This window comes from Suricata suricatta, chromosome 5, assembly GCF_006229205.1.
Source record: "Suricata suricatta isolate VVHF042 chromosome 5, meerkat_22Aug2017_6uvM2_HiC, whole genome shotgun sequence".
Lineage (NCBI taxonomy): Eukaryota > Metazoa > Chordata > Mammalia > Carnivora > Herpestidae > Suricata > Suricata suricatta.
The window spans coordinates 102,863,940-102,877,283 of record NC_043704.1 but is presented as its reverse complement, the minus strand read 5'-3'; the positions used below and the strand labels follow the sequence as shown (position 1 = coordinate 102,877,283).

Sequence of the window (13,344 nt, the reverse complement as noted above, 5' to 3'; positions counted from 1 at the left end):
GAAGCAAAACTTGAGAGACTATTGAATGCTGAGAATGAACTGAGGGTTGAGGGGGAAGGGGGAGGGGGGAAAAGAGGTGGTGGTGATGGTGGAGGGCACTTGAGGGGAAGAGCACTGGGTGTTGTATGGAAAACAATTTGACAATAAAATATTATGGAGGAAAAAAAAAAAAGAATAAGACCAAGCAGAACAATTACCACAATTAAAAGGAAAGACTCTCATTATGATTCAAAACACCAAAATCTAGTTGTTGTTGCTTATAAAAAGTACATCTAAATAGTCTCATGGAGCCTTCAGATTCTGCAAAAGTGCTTCAGGGACAGGGGGAGAAGGTGAACTGCTCTCCAAACAAGAGGAAAAATGGACAGGGCCCTACCCAGGAAGCCATGTTTCAAATGGGTGAGCATTTTACCTTTTTTTTTCTTTTACTGAGGTTTCCATTAAAAGCCTAGCCATGAGTAAGAATAAAGGAGTGTTTGCTTCTCCTGAGCATAGTCTGAAAAAGGGACTCCTTTACAACTATTAAAGCAATATAGACATGGTGATGGTTTAGACAATGACAAAAAGATTAAAGGAAGTGTAGTGCATAACCAAGGCTGGGGGACATGTAAAAACAATCACTGAAAAGTGATTTTTATGTTTCCATTTTTTTTTAATCTCTATGCCTAAGGTGGAGCTCAAACTCAAAACCAGGAGATCAAGTCAAATGCCCTACTGACTGAGTCAGCCAGGCACCCGTTTCTGCCATGCCCTCTGCCCTGCCTTTCCCCTAAACCAATTACACTTGGGGTTAGCTATGGACTCTGCATTGAGATCTATGAACAATTTCTTTAGGAAAAAGCATTCTATTGTTTTAAAAAATTAGAGATCATTAACTTTAGGAATGTGTGGTGTCTCAGGCAAGATACAGAAAAATTGGGTCCTAGATTAACCTAATTCTGATTTACAATGAAATAAGCCTCAATCCCGGGGACTAACCCAAAAGCGAACAGGTTTTCACCTTCATATGGGGCAGCTGAGTGAAATAAGTAGCTTTAAACCAGACTGAGTACTACTTGCTGCCTGAGCAGATTTACTTTAAGTAACTGGGAGACAAATTTAACCTTATCAGGTCTTTGCCTTTTTTATGCTGGAAATTGATAAAATTACGTGTTTGGCTCTTTTTTATTTCAGTATCTTTCATCTAAATTTCTGAATGGTAATTTGTGGATATTTTGGCCACTTTAAAGAAAAGATAATTCCATATATGTGTCTATAATATATAAAATGAAGGAATTAAAAGAATCCCTCTTACTAACATAAAATGAATGTCTGTGGTAAGATGCAAGAGACCGCTCACTGAAAGGCAGAGCAAATATTAGATTATTTGAAAGACCCATTTTTCAATCAGGCCAGAACTTGGTATTTCTAAATGACAAAACACTGTATGTCTAACAAAACATCTGCAAAGAGAGAGACAAAACTTGATGAATGGCTTGGCCTTCTTCCAGCCTTAAATGGACTTACATATGTTTCTGAAATCAATCACAATAAAACCATATATTGACTGTATACTGAGCAACTGTTGCTCTGCTGCACCAGAAGTCCATCAAGCAAACTGATGACACCTATACCATCACTTGTTAGAGTACAAATGAAGGTGCCAGTTGATAGCTATCCCATTGGAAATGTATGCTTCACTTTCACTCTGGCACTTACCCAGTTTGAGAACAGTGTTCTACTGCTAATTTAGTTTTTGGACTAGAATATTTTTACTAGTGGGTTTTAGATAAGGATGTACTCACCAGGACAGCTTTCAAGTGACTGACCTCTACACCAAGAACATCTTTTCCTACAATAGGGCGTGTCAGTACTATTTGCCCCTTCTTATTCTAGTCCCTGGTAAATTCTTTTTATTCACATAGAGGTCATTTCAAAATCATACCAAATGGCTTTCCAGAGAATACAGTGGCCATCAGACATGAATTCACTGAATTTCCTTCTTCACACAAATTTATCTCCATCTGTATTCATCTCTCTGTCTCTCTCTGTTCTGTCTCAGGCCAACCTCTTAGCATACATCCCTGATCCCATCTTCTTCCACTCCTCTGGGACATCTGCCTTCAGTTATCACTTACATATTCAATTTCCTTGCCACACTGGCTGCTGCTCATTGTCCTTCCCCCTCAGTTCTGTCTCCCTGCAAACTGCCACCCTCATTCTTCTCATTCCTGACTCTCATTTTCTACCCAGAACACTCTAATGTGACTATGTTCCTACCACACTTCATGACCTTTTCACTAATGCCACCATCAAGTGTTTTCATTCTTCCTCCTGCATATGATTCAATTACTCATTCAATAACTATTTAGTGCTTACTATACACCAAGGATTGTTCTAGGTGCCAGGCTTTGACAGTGAACTAATTGATAAAAATCAGTCTTCACAGAAAGATAAGCAAAGACAAATAATAATGGAAGATGCAAAAATATATAAAATGTGAGAAGTGGTAAGAGTTTTGGAAACAGGGAAAGAAAACAGTGAGTGCCAGGGGTGGAGCTGGGGGGGGGGGTTGTTGTATTTTAAACAGAGTGGTAGGAAAAGGCATCCTTGAGAAACTTGATGTGAAGACCTAAAGGGGATGAGTGAGAGTCCATGGGAACATCTGGGGAGGAGAAAAAGGTCCTGATGTAGAAGCATTCCCTGGACTTTGTTGACCACAGCTCTTTGAAAAATCTCTCAGACTATATAATAACATTCTTTTCTGGTTTGTGTTCCCCTTTCTAAATGTTCTTCTAAGTCTTTATTTACTCCTGTTTCTTTCCCCTAGACAACCTCTTTTTTAAAGTAATTTAAAATGTTTTACTTAATTTTTAAAAATGTATTAGAGAGAGCACATGTATATGTGAGTGGGGATGTGAGGTACAGGAAGAGGGTCAGAGGGGGAGAGAGAGAATTTCACGCAGGCTCTACTCTCAGCATGGAGGGGGGCTCGATCTCACGACCCTGGGATCATGACCTGAGCCAAAATCAAGAGTTGGATGCTCAATCAGCTGAACCACCCAGGCACCCCTTACTAGGTACCGTCTTAGCTGTTAGTATTTGTATTCACCAGGGTTCCAACCACAACTTTTTTATACTTTCCTAGGAGATCACATTAACTCCCACACTTTCACCTATGCCTACATGGTCATGGCCATAAATTTATCATGCCCTGATTCTTCCTTTGCCAATATCCTCCAATGTTCACAATTATATTTCCAATTGCCCATTAGATATCTCCATCTGGATACCCCACAGGGACTTCAAAACAAACAAAAATGTATTCATGTATTTAAACCCAAAAGATGTAAAACTTGTATATTCTCATGTTCCTTAACTAGATTAATGGCATCATTAATTGGTTCTCAAAGGTCTTGCCTAACCAACATAATCACCTCTCCTCCAACCACAATGTTCTCTTGATTTTACAACTGATTTTTTCTTACATTAACCTTACGATTTCCATCTCCTGGTGGAGCTATTACAGTAATCTCCTAACTGGTCTCCTCGTCACCACCCTTAACCTCCAATCCATCCTCTACATCAGAAGGTATCTTTCAAATCATTCTCTTGATTGCAAACTCCAAGCCTTCCCATTGCCTGAATTATGAAGTCTATTCTCTTAACATGGTGTTAAGACCCTTCAATGTCTGGTCCCAACCAATATTCCAACTACTCAGTACCCAGGATCCAGAGCAGTTACTAGGAACTCCCCCATTCCTTCAAGACTTCATGCACTCAGTCTTATTATCATATATATATATTTTAATACTGACAAAATCCTACTCAAGATAATTTTGTGGAAGATCCTTTACTTTCCATTTATTTTTAGGAATCAGGGTTTTAAAACGGAAAAACAATCATATTACTTCCTTTTAATGACTTCACATATGTCTTAGGATACAGTCCAAAATCCTTTACTTGCCCAATGAACCCTCAAGCTCATCTCCCTTTTGTTCCTTACTATTTCCCACTTCAGAGCCTTCTCTCTGCCTGGAACATGCCCACCCCCACTTCGTCTCCCACCCTAACCCCAGGCTGCTCAAATATTGTTTGTCTTGCTTAGAAAGTTTCTGCTAATCCTCACCACTCTATTTTTGACAGAGAGAGAGAAAGTGAGCGGGTAGTGGGCAGAGAAACAGGGGAACAGAGGATCTGAAGCAGGCTTCGCACTGACAACAGAGAGCTTGATGCAGGGCTTGAACTCCTGAACTGCGAGATCATGACCTGAGCCTAAGTCAGATGCTTAACCGACTGAGGTACCCCCACCCATCAAGTTTTATAGCATCTTTAAGCCAATGATCATAATTGAAATTAACAACTGTATAATGAACTATCACTTCCATTGAATATAAGCTTCATTGGCCGGGGTCAGTGTCTGCCATATTTACTTTTATATTTGAAATAGCAAGGAGAGTACATTGTCTGCAGAAAGTACTCAATACATATTGAATGAACAAGTAACTACCTACCAGATGAGCTATCACCTACCAATCTCTCTTGGATTTTGTATCTAAAGACTCTTCAAGATTTTAAGGCCTTAAAACCTGGAAAAGAGCTAAGGTAGTAGATATGCCTAATGTGGTTTGACTGAACTAGAGCACTGGCTCTTCTGGGTCTTCTTCGAAATTCTATACTTTCTGAAAGTCTAGTCCCAAGTTGTTGTTTTGTTTATATTTCCACTGTTTTCTTTCTCCTAGAATAATGTTTTAAACATTTCCTGGTTCTTCTATTTTTCTTCTTGTACAGAACATATTTGGTAGATTGAATATATTCCTCAAGTGAATTTTATTGGCAAACTTACAAATTATTTTACAAATATTTACTGAACACTGTTATAAACCAGGTACAATGACTCTAGGTGGGGTCTTAGAAGACAGTCCACCTTGTAAAACCCCAGATTTCCAGATTTTAAACTAAAAATGCCCAAATAACATTTCAGGGCTCATGAATACAAATGTATATGAAACTTTTTACTTCTTATAAGCTTCCACATTATGCACTGTGAGCCTACCAGAATTCACCAGAGATCTAGAATAAATTTTGTAGTTTTTAAAAGTGATCTCTTTCTATTTAACACTTAGTCAGCAAATAAAATAAAAAATTTGGCTAAGATGGATAAACAGTGGGAAATTTTTGCGTAAAAAATAATTTTCTTTAAAACATTTTTTAATGTTTTTATTTATTTTTGAGAGAGAGAGTGTGAGCAGGGGAGGGTCAGAGAGAGGGAGACACAGAATCCAAAGCAGGCTCCAGGCTCTTTGCCAGCTGTCAGCACAGAGCCCTACACGGGGCTCAAACCCACAAACTGCGAGATCATGACCTGAGCTGAAGCTGGATGCTCAAGTGACTGAGCCACCCAGGTGCCCCAAAAATAATTTTCATCTTAAAATACTGCTTTGTAATTTCTAGTTAACTTCCAAATTACATTTATGAAGAAAAAAGCGGATACAAGAAGGTAGGACCATAGGGAGTCAAAGTAACCTATATAATTTCAGGATAAAAAAAAAAAATCTCAAAATACCCCTAAAAGTCATGTTGTTCTGGTTATCCCATTTTGAAAATTTTTGCCACTCTTGTGATTGAAGTATTACATTTTGGTTAACAGCTGAATACATAGATAATAAGAAAAAAAGATAAAAATGTTAAATTTTTGACATCTAAAATATAATTTTAATTATAATGATGTAATAACTATCATATATATTATAATAATTATAAATTTGAGAGTAATAACCATATTTTCTATGTCTTCCAAAGCACCCTAATGTGAAAATACTGAAAAAAACATTGATGGCAAGGATGATGAAAAGGAAGCAGGGTAGAATGAATCTGCTTAAAAGGATGCCATAAAGTAAATTTTACATGGGTGCTCAGCTTTAACATATCATTATATTTTCAAAACTGTGACAAAAAGATAAGGTTATTAGTGTTTCTCCAGGCTGCTTAGCACTGTAGTGGTGGTGGCTGCTGTCATATTCTACAGATTAGAGTGTAGTCCTCAGAGGTTCCCAGGGATCCTGAGTTGGTCCCAGGAGTAGAGCAAGCTCTCATAGCCCAAACTCCCAGAGGATTCATCTTTGGTACTGAAGCTTCGAATGAAACAAAAAGTCTGTGGAGCATTGTAAAATACACCCCTTCCTGCCAAGAGACAGACAGCTCGTGTCTGTCTCGGATCCAGATGTTGAAATGGTATTGCAGAACTTTAAATTCTTAGAGTCTCAAAGGCTTTACTACCTTGAGAGCTGTTCTGAAGTCCAAAAATGTACATCATGACACTCAGTACTCTAAATACGGTGTGAGACAATAGAAAAAATATATATTGGCCTCTGCTCCCTGTTCCTGGCAAAGAACTCATGGAACTCTTGTAGTTTCCTAAGTGATAGCAGCACTAGGAACATCTTTTGTTCTCATATTTGGTCTTTGACCTTGGTTCCTGACATGGGGCTCCTGAAACGTTTGTAATTTCCTGAGTGGTAGAAGGATCTTTTGTTTTAAAGAGACAACTCTGGGAAAGTTCTTGGGTGGTTTCCAGATGAGGGCTGATCATCAGAAAGACCAAGCAATGATTGGAAACTAAGAATTTTCAGTCCTTCCCCCACTCCCTTGGGAAGGGAGAAAGGTTGAAAATGGAGTTAATGATGGATTATGCTTATGTGATGAAGCCTCCATAAAATACCAAAGCACAGGGTTGAGAGAGCTCCTGGGCTGGTGAACACATCCACACTGGGAAGGTAACACACCCCAACTCTGTAGAGACAGGAGTTCCTGAAGGTAGGACCTTCCCAGATCTTGCCACAAGTATCTTTTCATCTGGCTATTCATCTGTACCCTTTATCATGTCCTTTAACAAACTGGTAAACATACGTAAGGGTTTCCTTAGTTCTGTGGGCTACTCCAGCAAACTAATTAAACCAGAATGGGAGCATGGGAACCTCTGATTTACAGCAAGTCAGTCAGAAGTACAGGTAACAACCTGGACTTGTGACTGCCATCTGAAACCTAAGGCAGGGGTTCCTGGGACCTCAGATCTATAGCTGTTCAATCAGAAACACAGGTGATAATCTGAGCCTGTAACTGGCATCTGATCTTGTGGGGCTGAGCCCTTTACCTGTGGAATCTGATGCTATCTCCAATTAGGCAGTGTCAGAGTTGAGTTAAATTGTAGGACACCTGCCCAGCTGGTGTTGGAGAACTGCTTATCAGCATTGGGGAAAACCTCCACACTCTAGGTGACCATAAGTGAAGTGCTCTGTGTCAATGGTAAAGGAGACTTACAGGTGAAAGTTCCATAGCAGGGAAGAACTGTGTTTTTCCCTACACAAGAGGAGAAAGACTGAGTTTCTCAAGTCATATGATAAATGGATAATGTTGGATTTAGTAGAAATTGTAGGTGCCCTCTCCCTACCTTCTTTCCTCTTCCCAAGGTTCCTCTAATTTACTCTGCCCTTTAGGACAGGTCAGAATATTCCATTTCATTCCATCCCCAAGGAGTAGCACTCCTATACAGTCTACACACTCTACAAAAACAGGAGCCATATCTGACTCAGCAACCAGCATAGTACCTGGCCCAGAGTGAGCACTCATAAACATTTTTTGACTAAATGAATGAATAAAAGGCTAAGAAAATCAACTGGTTCACAGGTGGGAGCAAGGTTGCCCCTGTGTTGAGATTACAAGTCTCTTGGGTCTGCATGGCTAGAGGTGAACTCTCTTTCTATAGCCTGAGCCTAGAAGGATCTAAGCAGATGGCTATAAAAGTCCTGACTTTCTTCTAATTATAGTGATAAAACCTGAGATTCTGGTAGGGATTTGAGAGGCAGTGGCTTAGCCTTCTCTGGTTCTGGACAGGGAACTCTACCTGGGCTAGGCTCCACTCCAGGTGCAAACTACTTCCCTAGAATTTTGCAAAGTGACAAAGTATCCATTTTTTGGCCAATAGCCTCTGTGCTTATATATTTCCCCTGGAGCAAAAGGGGCAGCTGGTGGAAGACAAAATTAAGGAGTTAGAGACCTTTATCCCAGCCATTTATATTGCTTATCTAAAAATATCAATTAGCACCCAAACTTAACACAAATTAAATATGAAAACAGACTTGAGTTCATCAAAACATGGCTTTAAGATTCCAGAAAAAGGGGCGCCTGGGTGGCTCAGTCGGTTAAGCCTCCAACTTCGGCTCAGGTCAGATCTCACATTCGTGAGTTCAAGCCCCACGTCAGGCTCTGTGCTGACAGCTAGCTCAGAGCCTGGGGCCTGCTTCCAGTTCTGTGTCTCCTTCTCTCCCCCTCTCATGCTCTGTCTCTCTCTGTATCAAACATAAAAAAAAATTAAAAAATTAAAAAAAAAGATTACAGAAAAAATCAGTAATATAATTATATAGTCAAAAAAAAAGACTATAATATCATAAGGCAAAAAGTGATTTTGAGATTATGGTATGAATTATTCCAATTTTGTCCGATTAAGATGAATATTATATATAATTACAAAGCATATGCATTACCATAAAATACTTACACCTTCTGCATACTGTAAATATCGTTTATTAGTTTCCTGTTTACCAAATGTCTCCAAAAACTTTTGACGGTAAGCAAGAACTGTATCAACATGTGTTTTATATTTTACAGCCAATTCAAGTGCCCTATAATGAGAAAGAAACAAAACAGATTATCGGCATTGCTTGGATTAGAGTTTTGGGGTAAGAGAGTGAGACAAATGGTCTATGTTGTTCCCTCTCCACTCATCCTTCAATATGGAACACCATTCCCTACCTCATGCATCTTGCAAATTCCAATTTATACTTCAGGGTCCAGATCAAACATCATCTCTTCTTTCTGACCAGCTCCCCTTATAGAAAGAAATGACCATGATCTTATCTGAGCTCTATAACACTTTATGTATACTATTATTACCAGAGCACTGTTTATAGTATATTATAATTATTTATGAGTCTGTTTCCTCCATAACCTATATATTAACTGAAGGGAGATCTAGGTTTCATTTCTCTTTCATGAGTACTCCAGAGTATATGTATGGTAAATGTTCATTGAAACTTTCATTGAAATCATAATAAATTTCAAGTAAATGAACTTCCCTCCAATATAAGTGGTTCCATTTTCTTGACCATTTCTTTAGTCTATAATTTATTCTGTTCCAGAATTTATTTATTTAAAGTCTAGAATGTATTCTGCTCAATATTCAATTAAATACTGATATCCTTTATGTTATAACACAGCAAATTTAAAATATTATAAAACTAAAATTTGAGAATAATAAACATCTGACAAAATGTCTTTTGCCATTTGATTCTTAGAATAACAGCCATTTAAATTTAATAATCCAATTAATATCTATCAATGTAACTAAGATATTTTTAAGGTAATATATTATTTATTTATTTATTTATTTAAAATTCTTTTTTTTAAATTTTTTTAACATATGCAATTATTTTCCATCGTTTACCCTACAGTAGTTACAATTAGACTCCAAACAGAAAAGCAAAGTAAAAAATCAAAACCCCAACTTCTATTTCATGTAGGTAATATATTATTTAAAGAGCAGGCAAGAACTAAATGAACTATTAAAATCAGGGATACAACACCAAGGACATAAAATGTATTGATAATTTGGAGGGAAATGAAAAGTTAATCCTCAGTTCTTGGCCTATTTGTGTATGTAGATTTTGGACAGCCCAAAGTCCTGCAAATAATTCATATGAGTTGTGTCAGGAAAAATCCAGTACAGTATAGCTCTCCTACACTGTTCACTATAATCTTGTTAAAGTATGGGAAATGGAAAAGTCATGCCTGTAGGCAAGTATTTACTGGGGAAGAGGCTGTGTTGGTGGCTTTACAGACATTTTCTCCTACTTCAGCTGGGATTTCCCCACAAAGATCTTCTGAGGAAGAAATCTAGAGGAGGAGGTGAAACAAGAAATGGCCAGTTCTCAGGGACTGCTGACCTTCAGGGATGTGGCCACAGAATTCTCTCAGGAGGAGTGGAGATGCCTGAACCACAGTCACAGGGGACTGTACAAGGATGTGATATTAGAGAATTACGGACACCTCCTCTTCTTGGGTCTTGTTGTGTCACAGCTGGACCTGGTCATCTTTTTGGAACAAAAGCAGGTGCTATGGAACGTAAAGAGAAAGGAGACAGTAGCCTCATACCCAGCTGTATCTTCAGATGATACTGAGAAGGTCCTTCCAAAGATAGTCATAGAAACTTCTTTCCAAAGAGTGTCAGTGGATAGATATAAACATAGTGCCCTTGAGAACGGACAGTTAATGATGGACTGGAACAAGGATGGGGAGAGTGAAGGGCATCAAAAATATCTGGGGATTCTTTTTCCAGAAAATGATTATGAATATAATAAATATGGGGAGGTGTTTGAAAAAATAATAAAGTATGGGAAATGGCCATCATGATAGCTAAAGCCCATTCTTTTCCAAGTTCCCTTGCTTTCTCATATGACATATGACTTTTGAATAGGCCAGTCATGATTTATGTATCAGAGCCAACTATTATAAATCTATTGTTTAGACAATATTGCCTACTGACTAGATTTTTGCAATGTGTGACCCTTCAGTAGGAAAATCTGTTTCATTCTTATCATGCTTTGGTTTAGCCTAAATAGTCACTTTAAAAAGTATTTTAGGGGCACCTGGGTGGCTCAGTTGGTTAAGTGTCTGACTTTGGTTCAGGTGATGATCTAACAGTTTGTGACTTCAAGCCCCATTTTGGGCTCTGTGCTGACAGCTCAGAGCCTGGAGCTCACTTTGGATTCTGTGTCTCCCTTTCTCTCTGCTCCTCCCCTGCTCACACTCTGTCTCTCTCTCCTTCAAAAACAAATGAACATTAAAAAACCTTTAAAGTATTTTAGATATGTTGTGTATATTAATAATTGATAGAAAATAGAGAGAAATATTAAACACAATATGAAAAATTATGAATTTAAGTCAGGTGTAATATAAATGATAATGCCAAAATTCAGCACAATAATTTCTTATAAAAATATACATACATAAACCATATTGGTAAATCCAAGGATCAGTATTTGCTACTTACAATCTCAAAGTTCCCTCATTCCTCTTGTGACTCTAAGTCTTTCAGAGAAAAAGATGGACACAGAAAAGAATGTAGAAGTACTGTAATATAGAGGAACAACAGTGAAATGTAAGAAGACAAAAACCAATTCATAGAGTCTCAAAAGATGAGAAATAGAAGTAAAGATGCTTTAATCCTTTTTTTCAACTTTTAAAAATGTTTTATTTATTTTTGAGAGAGAGAGAGAGAGAGAGAGCAAGTGGGGAAGGCGCAGAGAGAGAGGGAGACACAGAATCCAAAGCAGGCTCCAGGCTCTGAGCTGTCAGCACAGAGCCTGATGCAGGGCTCGAACTCACAAACCATGAGATCATGACCTGAGCCAAAGTTGGATGCTCAACTGACTGAGCCACCCAGGTGCCTCAAGATGCTTTAATCCTTCTAATCCTCTCCCGATCACCCTCTATATATCCCTAAGGCTCTGAGTCCAATGTGGATGTGGGAATGGAGACTCTGGTGAACCAGCCCTCTGGCACCTGAAAAATGCCATTTCCCTTTCCTTTTATGACTGAACATGACTGGGAAAGGAGTTCTTGATTGTACAAAGCTAGAAGTATTCCAAGTAGGGAATACCTAACCATTTTTGGGGTTTCAATTTCAGAAAGAAAATGATCTCCAAAGAGATCATTTGTCATGGAACATTAGTACATTTAATTATGTATAAAGGATAAAATATAATGTTTAATACTGCATTTAGATACTAGATTGTAAGTATTATCTACATTATAGTCAATATTATAAAATATGTATTAATTATCTGATTGAAGAGCAATAGCTAAAGGTAAACATTGTAATTATAGGTGCTATTTTAAATGTTCTCTAAAAGCATACACTGGGTAAAAAATGTTCCTTCATCACACAGAGGAGGAAATTTACTCCAAATTATATAAGGGTTATGGGAACAGCATGTCTTCAGCTTTAAAATGGTTATTTGGCAACCAAACAAATGTGACATTAGATTATGGGGTTGGAAAAAATCCATGTATCCTCTCTGATTTTAAATAGAAGGAAGTTATATAAAAAGATTTTATAACTTCAAAATATGATCTTTTACATAACTTTAATGAAGCAAAATCACTTTATATAACTGGTAGAAGCAGAGAAATTGTTTTTTATTAATACTTACATAAAGTTTCTAGTTTCTATCTCTCTTAACTTTCGTTTTTGAGAACAGATTACTACCGAATGTCCACAGTGAACAGCAAGTAGATGACTTGCTTACCTACAACCTTTCATGGGCTGCAACTTATTAGGTTGCAGATCATTTTCAAATTCAAATATGAATGACAGAAGCACAAATCAGCAAGACGACTTCTCAAATGGAATAACACATAGTAGCAAAATGAAATCTATTCCCTTCTAAAGGACTTAAACAAATATAGAAATTCGGGGATCTTAAAAGCAATCTAATATATTTATTATCCAATACTTAAATTGTATCCTTCCAGAATTCTAATTAATTAATGGATATGGGCAATGATCATTAATGGCTGCTAACATCACAAAAAGATAGACAACCAGTCATTGTGAAAATATATTCAACACTACCTCTGTGATAGGAAGTGTTCCCTAAGGGGGGAAAATATTAAACCTAAATCTAATCAAGTTTCTAGATTCAACACCAGTTTGTAGTTAATTCAAGAAGTAAAGGAACATGTTAAATGACACCACACAGTGGCAATCAGCAAAATCAAGACTATAGGAAACTCTATAATAGAGGCCCAATTTCTACAGTGGGAAAATTATAAGAAAACACAAGAAATAGGAAAACCTATAGATTAAAAGAAACTGTTTTGGATCCTCAGTCAAACAAACCATAAAACAAACAAAACATTTATGAGATAATCAGAGAAATAAGAACAGTGAAAAGAGTTATTGTTAACTCTTTAAAGTGTGACTGTGGTATTGTGGCTAGATTTTTAAAAACCTTTAGATACATTCTGAAATATTTATAAATAAAGTGATGATGACCAGGATATGCTTATTAAAAAATAGTAGGGGAGGGGTAGAGAGATAAAGGTGATGAAAGACATATCAAACATGGAAAAATCAGCATGCCAATTTTATAACATAGTGACTTCAGGTGTGTATAAGCACTATGGCCTTTTCTCTGAGAGATACACACCTGAGAGAGTGAGGGGAGAAACCTGTTATGTCACAGAGAAAAGCAGCATGCCACTGGGTCTCAGAAAGCAATCTGTGTCCAAGCCCCATGTAGAGAA

At 37.6% G+C, this 13,344-nt stretch overlaps 1 protein-coding gene across 2 annotated transcripts in view; it reads right to left on the bottom strand.

Moving 5' to 3' along the window:
* The window catches only part of IFT80 (intraflagellar transport 80), a 156,601-nt gene that overhangs the window by 24,945 nt on the left and 118,312 nt on the right, over positions 1–13,344 (bottom strand). For both annotated transcript variants that reach the window (XM_029939966.1, XM_029939967.1), the window contains exon 20: positions 8,537–8,660. In XM_029939966.1, the coding sequence (XP_029795826.1) occupies positions 8,537–8,660 (124 nt within the window). The remainder of the gene's footprint in view (positions 1–8,536; positions 8,661–13,344) is intronic.